Source organism: Crinia signifera, chromosome 4 (assembly GCF_055691185.1).
Source record: "Crinia signifera chromosome 4, ASM5569118v1, whole genome shotgun sequence".
NCBI classification, from domain to species: Eukaryota; Metazoa; Chordata; class Amphibia; order Anura; family Myobatrachidae; genus Crinia; species Crinia signifera.
Genome location: NC_139220.1, coordinates 166,112,639 through 166,127,565, shown reverse-complemented (window position 1 = coordinate 166,127,565; position 14,927 = coordinate 166,112,639). Strand labels below are relative to the sequence as shown.

General features: G+C 40.8%; 1 protein-coding gene across 1 annotated transcript in view; it reads right to left on the bottom strand.

The window, feature by feature from the left end:
• Positions 1–707: 707 nt before the first annotated feature.
• The window catches only part of CERK (ceramide kinase), an 80,651-nt gene continuing 66,431 nt past the window's right edge, over positions 708–14,927 (bottom strand). The window contains exons 9-14 of the mRNA XM_083182917.1: positions 13,849–14,001; positions 12,083–12,188; positions 11,897–11,967; positions 2,640–2,848; positions 2,144–2,361; positions 708–1,345 (exon numbers count right to left, since the gene is read on the bottom strand). Of these exons, the coding sequence (XP_083039043.1) occupies positions 1,261–1,345; positions 2,144–2,361; positions 2,640–2,848; positions 11,897–11,967; positions 12,083–12,188; positions 13,849–14,001 (842 nt within the window). The 3' untranslated portion in view covers positions 708–1,260. The remainder of the gene's footprint in view (positions 1,346–2,143; positions 2,362–2,639; positions 2,849–11,896; positions 11,968–12,082; positions 12,189–13,848; positions 14,002–14,927) is intronic.

Here is a 14,927-nt window from a genome sequence, read left to right as displayed (position 1 = left end):
CTGGGGCTCACCTATGTATTTCTCCAAAACATTTCTATATAGTGTGATTGGTGTAGAGCTGATAATAATTTAAGTCAATTCCAGCACAGAAACTAGAAAAAGAGCTGCCAATCTCAGAATAAAGTATTTTGAGGGGAGATTTTGCTGATCACCAACCCCCAAATATAAATATACAACGATTTCATATGACACTATGTTCTATAAGGTCAGCTCCAAGTAGAAAAACTTTTGCTGGTGAGTTTTAATAATTAAACTGTCTTTAATCCCTTTTAAACTATGTAAACACAATTCCACACTTCTAATATATATGTGTACACTGTCAAAACCCAGAACCCTACAGAAATGGCATCTTTAGCCTACTGTAGATCACACAAGTTGCGTGGAAGTTCAAGACATAATTGGCTAGCCCTTACTATACCAACTGGTCAATATGTGCCACAACGGGTAACGTTCTTTTGTTGAGAACAAACAGGCTAAAAGTAGTTTGTCAGACACCTAATTTAGGTTTATAGGATTGACAAACCACATTTAGGTTTGTGGCAGAAAATGACTAGCCATGAAAGAATTGCAATATATTGCACCACAATTATAATCAAAGTACAGGATTCTAAATTTGTCTACTTTTAATCTATTAACAGATTTTTAAAGTGGTCATTAAGTAATTTTTTTCTAATTGACCGTACAAACAAATGTAGACTGTAAAAATCTAGAGTTGTAATATTTTATAAAAACACTGCAAAGCCCCAGAGAAGCAATTATTAAGGTTACGCAACCTTAAGCTATGTACACAGAGGATATTTGAAACAATATACACAATAACAACCAATCATAATGACATTTTCATGTAGATCGTCTAGTGCGTATGCACTATAGTGTTGCTGATCTGCACTCCCATTGGTTGTTAGCGATGTCCTCAGTCATCCGTACATGCAGTTCAATCTGAAGATATCGTTTATGACAGCTAGTGTATATCCTTTGTCAAAGGGAAATCATGAAAGGCATTGTACTGTTTGCAGTGTCATCTAAGGTATACCCAACTTTAGTCATGTACATCACAATATCAGACTCTTATAAGAAGTCACTATAAATTATGGCAATATTAAACTTAAAATACATTAGATTTTTTTTTTAGCATATTAAATAATATTTCCTTCAAAGTGGATTGCACCTAAAATTTTCAATAAATAAGAAAAACAAACAAGAAAACAAGAAAGACCTTAGACATAATAGTCTTCAGAAAACATTCTCAAATCATATCCACTAAATCCTGTTAGCGGTTTCATCATCTTGTTTCTGCGAGTCCTCAATGCCACGCGCAAATAGTTTAATCAATTGACAATGAACTCTGTAAACAAACAGAACACAATATGTTAAACCTAGTAAATAAATGTGCCTGCACATTTAGTTGTAGTATTCTATGTAATAAAAGGCTGAGGGCCAGATGTATCAAGCTTCAAAAGTGATAAAATAGAGAGTGATAAACAGCCAGCCAATCAGCTCCTACCTTTCCATTTTATCACTTTTGAAGCTTGATACATCTGGCCCTAAATCTGCTGCTCAACTCTACAGGAGAGGAGGAATTCAAGTGTTGTTTGTATGAATGGCCAATAGATGGCACCAGACTGAGCAATTTAAAAGTTGCCCCATTCGGGCGCACAGAGCTGTTGGTGCGGACATTGTGGTTATGCTGTTCCGTCGTCATGACGGGCTGGCAACTTGTATCTAATAAGAACAATTTGTAATCGAAATGCTTCAATTAACTAGCTCTCTGGCTGACTAAGCGTAATCATGTCCGGCTTACATGCACTTATCAATATATATATATATATATATATATATAAATAAATATATGAGAGAGCGAGAGAAGAGAGAGAGAGAGAGAGAGAGAGAGAGAGAGAGAGAGAGAGAGAGAGAGAGAGAGAGAGAGAGAGAGAGAGAGAGAGAGAGAGAGAGAGAGATCGATCTATTTATCTATCTATATATAGCAATCTGCATAGGATGTTAGCTGCTGGTCAAATATTTACACTAGCCTTGAGCATAGCTTTTACAGTGCAATGATAAAACAATAGGTGCAGTAGCACACATTCACACGTACTGAGCAATATTAAGAGCAGAACAATCACAGAGTCTGTTGAATTTCTACCTCAGTTCAACCGCAGTCTGATCCAGAGGTTCCCCATCGCAGTTCCAGACACTGTTCGCCTGGCTGCATCCACATGAGGGGTGGTCTGTGCAGATCTGAGCAAAGTTCTTTTTACCCATATTCACTAAGTCAGTGCTTTCGGCATCATCATCTTCAAAATGCTTTGGTGTAAATTGAAAATTCTTTATCCGATAAACATCAACAAATGGAAAGTCAAACTGTAAGAAAACAAGCAAGTTGTTATTCTTGGTGTGTAAAACAATTCAGCTTTCAAAGCTGTCAAAAGCAACAATCCATCTCACACTAATGAAAAACAGTTTGCTAATCTAATGCATCTACAGATAAAAGTGTAGGAAAATGTATTACGCAAACTGCCCAAATCCACTTCTGCAGGCCTCAATTTACAGTAAGATCTCTCACTTCGCTAGCATGCTGTGCCATGGTGCAATCCCCAATAAACTTATGAGATTTAATTATTTATTTAAAAACAAAATACCTGATCACTATTGCTTCTTGTGTGCCTGATAAGGTGTCGTAGAAAATGCAGTCTAGAGCATTTGCGCACTAAGATGAGATCTGCTGTTCCATCTGCCAAATGAGCTGCTGGTGAGAGGCCTTTTGGGCTCCGAGGACAAGCACAGCTCATGCTGGCTACATTAATGGCCAGGAATTTCCCTTTGATTGTTGTCCAGCTTTCCTCTTGTTCTAAGGAAAAAAAGAATTGCAATTATGGATCACAAAACGGACATGGACGATAATAGTTCCGACAATTATTTATAATCAACACCTTTAAAAAAAAAAAAGAGAGACATACTGTAACTAAACCTTTGTGGATCTCATAACCCGTTCTCTTACTGCTCTCCCAGGTCTAGCACGTCGACCCGGTAATTTGCCTTTTAACACAGGGTTTTTTTTTTCAGTGTGAACGGGTCAACCCGTGTCAAAATTCCCGGGTCTCCAACCCTTCTTTTTACCAGTGTTTGAGATCCCGGAATGCAGACATGGGTTCACACTGCAAAAAAACCTGTGTTAAAAGGCAAATTAACGGGTAGAGCTGCTTCACCCGGAAATTTGCCTTAGCAGTGAGAACGGGGTTTGGCGCTGGGTAAAAACTACGTTGTTCACAATTGCAGTGGGAACATGGCACTAGAAAACAGTTGAAACCCCTCCCCATACTGTATGTTGCAGTAAAACACCCTAGGCTACTACTATGCTGCATTGGGTAATTACCAAATCCACATATTTAAAACAGTTTAATGGCATAGGGGAGAATGTAAAGTGTTACACTGCAATGTGAGATGTTAGCATTAACTAATCCAGCCAACATACTAACATAAGCGCAGTTACAGTACTGGTGACGAAACTCCTGTATAAATAATGACAAGAAGGTAAATACTTCCTCTGATATAAAGAGGTAGATAAATACTGTTGTATATAACTATATAAGCGTGTCATAAGTACCACAACTGAATGCTATACCAATCTCAATCTGCCCCTTACATAAAAAAAAAAAACTTTAAAAACCAAAAAATTTCAATTTAGCATAAATCTAATACTATGGGGCCTTCACACGGGGTGATTTCAGCCGGTTTTCTAAGCGATCAAATTTGACTGGATCACTCAGTGTCTAGGGGCCATAGCAATGAGTGTCCTTCGCACGATTAAGGATAGGATAAATCTAGTCAGATTGCCAGTGAGGGTCAGTGCTGTGACCGGAGAACACTGGCCCTGACACATCACTGTGTGCATAGCACAGCCGCCGCGTGTGTGGGCCTCATGCATTTACATGTGTATAATGTTACTAACACTACGTCATTGCTTAAAGATATTGTGTTTAACTGCAATATAATAACATTATGAGAATTAACGCTATTGGGTACACACTATACGATGTGCAAACATTAGGTAGTCATCGATTTCCCTTGAATTCCAGAACAAATGTTATATAGTGCATGAAGCTGGGTACACACTATACAACAATTTACATGATGTTGCCAATAATGACCATTCATAATGACAAATGCTTAAAATCGTTCAGTGTGTACTAACTATATCGCTAGCGATGCGCGATCGCACATGTTGTTAACGACACCCTCTGTCACTTCTACATGCAGCTCAAGCTAAGGAGATTGTCAATGACCGCATACTCCTGGATGTGACCTGTATGCACTGTAACTGTATCATTTGTCCAGGAGTTTCAGAGAGTTCAATGGAAATTGAGAGTGACATTGTATTGTTTTCATGTTGTCTAGTGTGTTCTAAGCATAACAATGTGCAATCTTGCAAAACAGACAGTCAGTGGCCACATCCAGGAGTATGAGGTTGACGACATCCTCAGAATGAGCTGCATGTATGGACGACAGAGGATGTGGCTTACTACCAGTGGGAGCGCACAAACGATACGATGTGAACTATTTATCTTTATAATTCATGTTGTAACAATACATTGTCCGTAAAACTTCATATTGTGTATTGAGCTAAAAATAAGAGCAAAGCAAAATAAATTTGCTGAGTACCAAGCAGTATGTTGCACTACTAGGCTTCAATTAAAAAAAAAAAAAAAAACGGTACTTGTTTCCTAGCACGGCCACAATCTTATGGATCGTGTACCTTTAAGTTAAGGTACACGATCCACACGATGGACCCGATTTCCTTTGAAATCAGGTCCATTTTGCCGGCTAGGACACAATATCGGGGGCATCGCGTCGGTCGGGACCATTAACATTGGTCCCGACGCGACGCCCCCGATTTTTCCATAGGCTTCAATGTTAAAAAATATTTTAACATTGAAATCGTGTCGGGAAAGGTAAAATATCGGGGGCATCGCGTCGGTCGGGACCATTAACATTGGTCCCGACGCGATGCCCCCGATTTTTCCATAGGCTTCAATGTTAAAATATTTTTTAACATTGAAATCGTGAGAAAATGTGAAAAATGTGAAATGGGCCAATATGACCCATTTCACATTATAGATGTCCCCGTCGTCACCCCAAGATAGACGCCAACCCGAAGCGTGGCGAGCGCAGCGAGCCCGCGAGGGGCGGCGGTGCGCGTCCTCCGACCTTTTCATTCCCCTACTATCCACGTCGGCGTGGAGTTGAGAATAGAATAGTGTGGCGAGCGCAGCGAGCACCGCGAGGTATACGCGTCCGCTCGCCACGCTTCGGGCTCGGTGGCTCGCTGCGCTCGCCACACTATTCTATTCTCAACTCCACGCCGACGTGGATAGTAGGGGAATGAAAAGGTCGGAGGACGCGCACCGCCGCCGCTCGCCACGCTTCGGGTTGGCGTCTATCGTGGGGTGGGGTTTACGCCGTTAAATTTGGGGGGGTTCGGAATATTTTACATTGAATCCAATGTAAAATCGGGTCCCAGGGACCCGATTTACATTTCATTCAATCAAAAAATCAGGTCGAAAATCGGTCGGTCGCATCACATGCGACCAAATCGCATGCGATGCGATCGACCCGATTTTTCCGACACGACCACCCCGATGTAAATCGTTGTGGCCGTGCTAGGAAACAAGTACCAAAAAAACATTACAGCAAAACATGCAAGAATAAATTTGTACTCTAATGTTCTAATGTCACATAGTGAAGTGTTTCACCAACTATTCACACAGCCACCCACAGAGGAAGCCCTACTGACAACCTGCAGCTGCTGTAGGGCTCAGTCACATAAAGCAATAGAGGTTAATAAATACCGCTAGGGCAGACCAACATCAGTCAATCTTTTTTTTTCAACTTTTTTCTTTCAGTGATGAGCTGAACAGATTTTAGAATCACCACGTATTTCAGGCATCTACATGGCGTATGTGCTAATTAACTTCCTCACTGAAGCACTGAATTAAAGTAATTACTGCAAGCTTAAAAAAAAATAAAAAAAGCAGCTTCTGGTTATTTTTTTACTTACCTAAAACAAAAAGATAATGCACATTCATGTCTACCCTGAGGTTACTGAAAACTTGTCATTGTCGACATATGTTTACAGACTTCATGTTACTGCAAGTCAGTGCAAAGTATTGTAGAAATGCGGTAAACCCCTAGGTTCAGGAACAGGGCATGCTTTCAGAGACTTGACATAATGAACTGACATTGTGCAACAGTAACATTTTCCAAAAAAGCACTGGTTTACTATCAGACTAAAGGCCCCCATACACTACACAATTTAGGCCCGATTCCAGCAGTTAGGGCCTAGAAATCGGATCATAGTAGGAGGTTGGACAGGCTGCACAAAAGATAAATCGGTACTTGTTTCCTAGCACGGCGCCCGTTGTGGGTCATCGCATACCTTAAGTTAAAGTATGCTATGGATGCGACTGACGCGATTTCAGGGCTATTTTTAGCCTTTTCCCCGACAATTAAAAAAATCGCGTCCATCGCATGCCTTAAGTTAAGGCATGTGATGCGACCGATGCGATGGACGCAATTTTACATAGGGAACGATGTTAAATGGGCCAGATTTTTCATTGTATACCCACCCTTATGGGTATTTTACATGAGAAATCCCCCCCCCCCCATTGTTAACGCCACCCCACGATGAACGTCAACCCGAAGCATGGCAAGCGCAGCGAGCTCGCGAGGGGCAGCGGTACGCATCCTCCGACCTTTTCATACACCACTATCCACGTCGGCGTGGAGTTGATTTTATATAGTGTGGCGAGTGCAGCGAGCCACCGAGCCCGAAGCGTGGCAAGCACAGCGAGGGGACGCGTAATACCTGTGAAGTAATACTATATAAAATCAACTCCACGCCGACGTGGATAGTGGGGGTATGAAAAGGTCGGAGGACGCGTACCCCTGCCCCTCGCGGCCTCGCTGCGCTCGCCACGCTTCGGGTTGGCGTTCATCGTGGGGTGGCGTTAACAATGGGGGGGCATTTGACCCATCAGGGTTGGCAAACAATAAAAATTGGGGTCTGGGGGCCATTTAACATTGGGCCAATGTAAAATCGGGTCTCAGGGAACCTTTTACATTGACTCCAATGTAAAAATTGCGTCAATTGCATCTCATGCGATTTGGTTGCATGCGGTGGACGCGATTTCGGGGGGTCCCAATGGACACAATCTTTATCGCTGGGGCCGTGCTAGGAAACAAGTACCGCTTATGTGCAGCCATCCGTGGCCATTCGCATTTGATACGGTGTTGCGGGTGGAGAGCAGGGTGCGGTGGAGAGAATTGAAAAATCCTATTAAAAAGATTGGGCGGCAGCTGACTGGCTGAGATAGCTCTCAGCCAATCAGCGGTCGTCTAGTCTTGAATAGGATTTTTTCATTGTGATGCCCCCCCGCCCACAGATCCCTGAGCTTGCATGCAAACACATGTAAAAAAAAAAATTACACATCAAGTGCCAAATCTTAGTGAGCTCTCCTGGGGCCGACTTGTCTCGGTCTGCTGCATGTGTTTATTCACTAAATGTGTTGATTTATACTACACTCATATTATTCTGTTGTACATACACCATAACACCTACTACACTACTTTTATAAAGCAGGATGAAAATACTGTAAGTGGTGCAATAAGTACTACATTAGTCTCTTTATTTTTTTAATGCAACTGATGCAATCTGACATTGTAGAGAATGCATAAAAGATAGTGTTGTGCTAAACAACCAGCCCTTTAAAAGATATAGATATGAATGATAACAACCAGTCATTTTCATGATTATTGTCCAGTGTGTACGCATTATATCGTTAATGATGCATGTTCCCAGGGGTCGTCAGCAATGTCCTCTGTCACCTATACATGCAGCTCAGTCTGAGGCAATCATCAATGACAGCATACTACTGTTCAAGAGATACAAGAGATAAATGCAAGGGTGATAAAGAGAGATAAACGTCCAGACAATCAGCTCCTAACTGCCATGTTACAGGCTGTGTTTGAAAAAAGTAAGAAGCTGATTGGCTGGACATTTATCTCTCCTTATCACCCTTGCATTTATCTCTTGTTACGGCTGAATACATCTGCCCAATTATTATTATATATATATATATATAGAGAAAGAGATGTGGCCTTTTACTGCGCTAATGGTGGGGCAGCACCTCTATAATGCCTAGCTGTTAGTAGAGGCACAAGAGATAAAAATGGAAAGAAAAAGGAATAGAGGCACAAGAGATAAAAATGGAAAGAAAAAGGAATAGATCAGCCGCACATCCAATAAGTTGACCCGTGGGTGCCCGCAGCATGTATACACATCACATAGAAGACAAGAAAGAAGCAGCACTCCAACGATTTTGATAATAATCTCTTGTTCAAAAAGCACACTACAGCAACGTTTCAACACCCCACGTGTCGTCATACATACATATAGACACATTCCCCTCCTGAGATGTTATCAGAAATACAAGTAAACTAGTGCTATATTACTGCTTTCTGCCTTTAGCGTGGTGCAAAAAGCATCATGGAAGGCACTTAAGTAGGAGCATTCTGGTTAAGGTGCCTGAACACCTGGTTTAAGGAGTGAGAACCAGAATCTCTCGACTAGTGAAGAGGACACCTCAATACAGAAGTTGCCACAATCATTGACCTGCATGTGGACATATTTGGTGATTGCCGTTTTTCCATCACCATGCTTTTGCGGCTCATAGAAAAGCATTGATTGGCGATGGTGCAGCATAAAGATTCTATGCAGCAGGAGTGATTATAGCAAGTCAACCACGCACGAGTGGCCTTATTCCATCAAGGATGAGCATGGCTACATTTATAGCCACTATTAACAGTTCTTGTTAATGTTCTTGTCTCGATGTCTAACTTATTGACATGTTATGCAGACATATTGCAAACTATGTGACAGACAACCACACTTTAAATATAGTAAAGTCATGTAAAAATAGACAAATAGGTGGAAATTTACTAAAGGAAATTTGTAAAAATTAGGTGTATTTGTATTTAGAAATACACTTATTTTTGACATTTACTATCCCGAAAATACGGCAATTCGTATTCATATTGATGTGCTATCAATACGACTACGAATTGCCGTATTTTCGGGATAGTAAAAGTCAAAAATAAGTGTATTTCTTAATACAAATACACCTATTTTTTTACAAATTTCCTTTAGTAAATTTCCCCCATAATCTCTGAAAATTCTCAGGATATTTAAAAAAGGGGGCCAATTTTTTGCACTGTACAGCTTCATATCAACATGTTGTGGCGCAAACAGTGGGGGGGTACTCAGACCTGATCACATGGCTGCAAAATCGCAGGCCGAGCAATGATAGATCGTGCATGCATACGGCTCACAGATTTTATTTTTACTGCTGGCCTTATGCAAGTTGATTGACAGGAAGCTGTCGTTTGGAGGTTGTAACTGGACATTTTCCGGGAGATTCAGGGACAATGCATGCGTTTGAAGGCAAGTCATGTGATGTCAGCTCCGGCCCCACTCGGACTGCTTCTATTGCAGCCACCAAGTCAGTCATGCGTTACGAGCGGCTTGCAAATGGATTTTCATGGTTTTGCCAATCCAGCTACTGTAAGTTTAGCAAGCCGGGCTAAGCAATTAACAGGCTTATACGGAGCAGGATATAACTCTGGCTGGGCAACGTGTACATGATCACTGGGCTCTGCAAATTAGCAGAGCAGGGATCAGGTCTCATAACCCCCAGTGTGCCACTAAATGTAAGAAATGCGGATGGAGGGGGTTATTTACATAGAAAAGGCACAGAGCCCAAGAAATTGAATGGAGAAGGAAAAACAAATTACACTTTAGAAGTATTCCATCTATGAGTCTCTATTTCCATTTCACTTGCTATCAAAGCCCAGTCTATAGTATCCTCCATGCAATAGTTCATTTGATCAAAAAAAGTTTAGGTGATCTGCGGGAAACAAGAGATGGTGACATGGACAGGTTCTTGGCGGGGTTTTTTTTTTTTTTTTACAAGGAGGCAATTATTTCATTTGTCCATCTGTACAAAGATTCATTAAAATATATAAGGTATAAATAATAAGGTGTAAAAATATTTATTTTACAAGCAAACTATAAAAGCATAGTGTGACTGAGTACCCAGAGAATGAAATCTCCCTAAGCCAGACTGAAATAAACACACTACAAATATGAATCTATTCTATATGTTGATTTTGGCACTAGAATAAGTAGTTGGCAGCTCGATAGGCAAGAAGCCCTACTGTTACCATGCGCCAACCTTTGAGTAGCAAGACTATATGCCAATCCCATAATTGTCTTTTGTTTCTAAGACATCTGGATAAATCACTCATATCGCACTTGCCAAACACTATAAATCCATTAGTCTTTGTTCATATTGACCTTGTCAATAGCAGCAGCAGATGGGGTTAATAACCTGGCCTGCATTTTTCAGATGGAGAGCTACAACTATTCACCAGGAGTTGTTAACATAACACCACAAAAGGTGAATAAACAAGCAGGCAACCAATATTTTGGCCTTCCCTCTAGATGAGCTAATTATCTGACTTCCACCTGCGCTGTAATAAGAAATTTCAGAGGATAACACAAGTCATTTACTGTCCATCTGTTACAGCAAAAAGCTAACACTATCTTATTAATGTACCATGTTTTTCTAAAACGTAGCTTTCCTTAATGTATTGTAGTTCACAAGTAGTGGGTTGTTGTTATTTTTGAAAATTAAATTTTTTTTTTTTTTTAAAGTAGTAATTCACAGTATTCTGAGGAATTGTACTTCCAGCACTATACAAGACATTTATAATACAGTTTATTATATAAATATAAGGTAGTGTTCATTCTAGCTGGGGTATCGCTGTCTGCTGTGGTGTTTCTAGCACAGGTCTGGTTTGCAGATCAGTTCTGATATACAGACCGCACTGTGCTAAAAGCACTACAGCAGACAGTGACACCCCAGGCAGGGAAGAGGAACTGCGTGGGTTTTCAAAGATGGCGGGTGCTAGAATGATCACTATAAGTTTGGCAAATAGGTGACATGATGATGATGATGATGATAGGCTGACAAATTATTTTGACTAAAGTAAAAACAACATTGACCACATTGTTGCTATCGAGGAAAGAACAAAATACTTATTCCTGCCATTTACGCAAAAATGACTTTAATTCCCAAAGAATCCTTGTTATTAGAGTAAAGTTTGTATAAACAAATATATTAGTATGCATCTCATCAGATAAATTGCTGCCCTAAATCATGCTGCATTGCTTCCCAACTGCCCTGCTCCTCCTCATCTTTTCAACCTATCCCTCCTTACTTACTGCATATGGTCATCTTGCATGAGCCGTATACTTATCTCTCTAAGGGCCAGATGCACTAAGCTTCAAAAGTGATAAAATGTAGAGTGATAAACAGCCAGCCAATCAGCTCCTGACATTTTTCAAACACAGTCTGTGACATGTCAGGCAGGAGCTGATTGACTGGTGGTTTATCACTCCATTTTATCACTTTTAAAGCTTAGTGCATCTGGACCTAAATCTGATGAAACCACCTAACAACCCAGTCATTTTCTCATTCTACTTTGTATTTTTTGTACAACCACCTACCTCACTTTCACACACACGGACAACACACTCCCAAAAGTGACCAGAGAACTTGGTACAATGTTTAATCACCATGGAGTTACATGAGACTTCTAGGCATTAGTGAGTTCCCAGCGAGTCTCCCGGTGTTTTAAAGGGGCGATAAATAATTAAAGAAATAACCCATTCTTTATTCCAATACATGGCAGCTTCATTTCATGCCTTGGACAAAACCCAATATTTACCTAAGTATCAGTCATTATCACCACAGAAAGGAAGAGTGGAAAGTTTTCTCACCATTGTGCTCCAACCCACAGGTTTTCTGCTGCTCCTCCAGCTGACTGCTACTTTGCCTGCAAATATAGCACCTGAAAGAACAACATCTAAAATTAAAAAGTAACCATCTCTTATAAACCTTTAAAAAAAAAAAAGAAAAGTAATAGTTTGTGCATACTAAAAAATACATATCAACCAGAAACTTGCCCAGATGTGCAGCGAACTTTGTCCCGTGGAGACCCCACAGCCCATTTTGCTGGTTGAAAACACACTGTTCCTTCATAGTAGCGATGAGATAAAAAAGTCTTGAAACCTAAAAATATAGAGTCAAATAACGCTATAACAATCTCACTCTAGAACGACTTGATATAATGACTATGGGGGGGGGGGGGGGGGGTTAATCCAATGAACAAAATCTCTGATAAGCTGAGGCACACTACGGCTTAACGAGGCTATTAGATCAACCAGAGCAAATCACCATTTTATTTGAATAGGTTGAATGTAAACTTAAAATGTTAAAAAATGTCCAAAAGGTGCCTTTTTTTGACTAGTTAAGTTTGCACTTAGTTGAATCTACAGTATCAGTGGCTATAGTAATGTCACAATATAGCTATTAAAGAAAAGGGAGTGAAAGAAAAACTATACTTAGTGCAGGTTACCAAAACAAGAGAAAATGGAAAGAGGGAAAAGAAAATGGACGTAAAAGGTGCTTTCTTTAGCAATTTTATGCTGTAATTTTTTATGTTAATTTTGATGTAAGAGAAACCGGTAAATTTGTGTTTTATGTTTTCTTCAGGTACAGAGGTAAACAAAATGTTTTCCCATAATTACATTTAATAAATTTGTAGCTACAGAAAGACTTCGTACAAAAAATGATAGATCGCTGTTGCACAGCAAAAGAAATCTTATGCAATTAAACATTTAAATGTAATTTGTGGATTTATCACGTCTTAGATTACTTTCTTGCAAATGCATTTTTAATTTTCCTACTGGGACATCACATTTAAAAACATTCCTCGTTACAAACATGAGAACTTGATAAACAGCAACATGATACAGATGAGCAAAGCTGAATTTGTTGTGCGCAGTCTGTCTTCAATAATCCTATTCTATTATGAATGTACCATATTATAATTTCTCACATGCCCAAAAGCTATAAACTAAGTAAGGACAGAGGCCGTCACACAAAGTATTTCCTGAAGTTATACAAAATAAAAAAGGGTACTTGTGTAGTTTGGCGGCGCCCATCGCATCGCATACCATAAGGCATACGATGCAACGCGATATTGCGCGATATTTTACAATGCCATACAATTTTAAAATTGTATGACATTGTATATGGCATACAATGCCATACAATGCGATGCAATTAAACATTGTATAAGCACCCTAATGGGTGCTTACAATGTTAAATGCACCCCCCCACTATAAACGTGAACCCGAAGCGTGGCGAGCGCAGCTAGCCCGCGAGGGGCGGCGGTACGCGTCCTCCGACCTTTTCATACCCCCACTATCCATGTCGGCGTGGAGTTGAGAATAGAAAGTGTGGCGAGCGCAGCGAGCCACCGAGCCCGAAGCGTGGCGAGCCCCGCGAGGGGACGCGGATACCTGTGAAGGCCGCGAGGGGACTCCGAAACCTGTGAAGGTATCCGCGTCCGCTCGCCACACTTTCTATTCTCAACTCCACGCCGACGTGGATAGTGGGGGTATGAAAAGGTCGGAGGACGCGTACCGCCGCCCCTCGCGGGCTCGCTGCGGGTGCATTTAACATTGTAAGCACCCATTACGGTGCTTAAAAGCACCCTTTAGGGTGCTTATACAATCTTTCATCGTGTAGGGGGCAAAAATCGCGTCGCATCGCATGCCATCGGGTGCATGGCATGCGATGCGATTAAAACATCGCGCGATGGAAATCAGGGGCGCCGCCAAAATACACAAGTACCTAAAAAAGCAAAGAAATGTTGTTACTTTACCTGAAAAGTCATATCTAGCAGGACCCATCCACCGATTCTTTTCGCTACCTTTTAAAACATCACCGTAGAAACCATAACCCAATAAAGAGACCGAATACTTAACAAATGTTTTCTTGTCGTGGACTGAACTAACATCCAAGGGCTGAGAATCACCTGTTCGGAATAAAGCAAGATTAAGATGTCAAGTAACTATGGGGTTATTCAGAGACCGGGGTTTAAGATGCGACAATGCAGCATGGCAGGAACAAAAAGCGATGTTTTCTGGGAGCGGCCTATAAAATGCAGGTGTCCGAGCTGAGGTGGCTGCGTGTGGCGTCACCCAAAACATAACTGTACTGCGCCTGGCGTCGCAGTTAGGCTGCTGCCAGTCATGCACAAGTGCATCACTATGTAGCGAAGTGCCTGCAAAATATATATACGCCTGCAAATTTTTATGGGCACATCATTGGGAGGGAGCCCTGGCAAAACTGCAACCAGCTCTGAATCAGGCCCTCTGTTTGAAAAGAAAGAACTACCAAGAGTAGTAGCTTGGGCGCTTGATTGAGTGGCAATTCTAACGGCAGCTGCTGTGGGGGTGGGGAAAGTCAAGACCCACACAAACAAAGATTATGTAAAGATAGCATCGCTCTAAAAGGGATAATGAATAGTTGTGGGATTGTCTATATAAAACAATTTTGAATACTTATATATATATATATATATATATATATATATATATATATATATATATATATATAAATAAACACATGCATAGTAACGTTATAAAACACAATGTAAAAACACAATATGAAAACACAATATTACCCATATAAAGCTCTATAAATATAAAGCTCCTTATGGCAGTCATGAATTTCACAGGGTAATTACCAACAACCTTAACCGCTAGAGTAGTTGGGTGGAGGCACGGCAGGTAAGATGGAAGCACAAGCTGTGATGTTGAGACTGTCCAACTGTTGGCAGGGTCCAAAGTGGTTCAAGTGGAGCAGCAAAGGTGGTGTGCAGTGCAGTAAACTAACGTGTTTCACTGCTGAGGGTGGCTTTGATAATGCTCCCACAGCAGTGGGCAATATGTTTTTAGA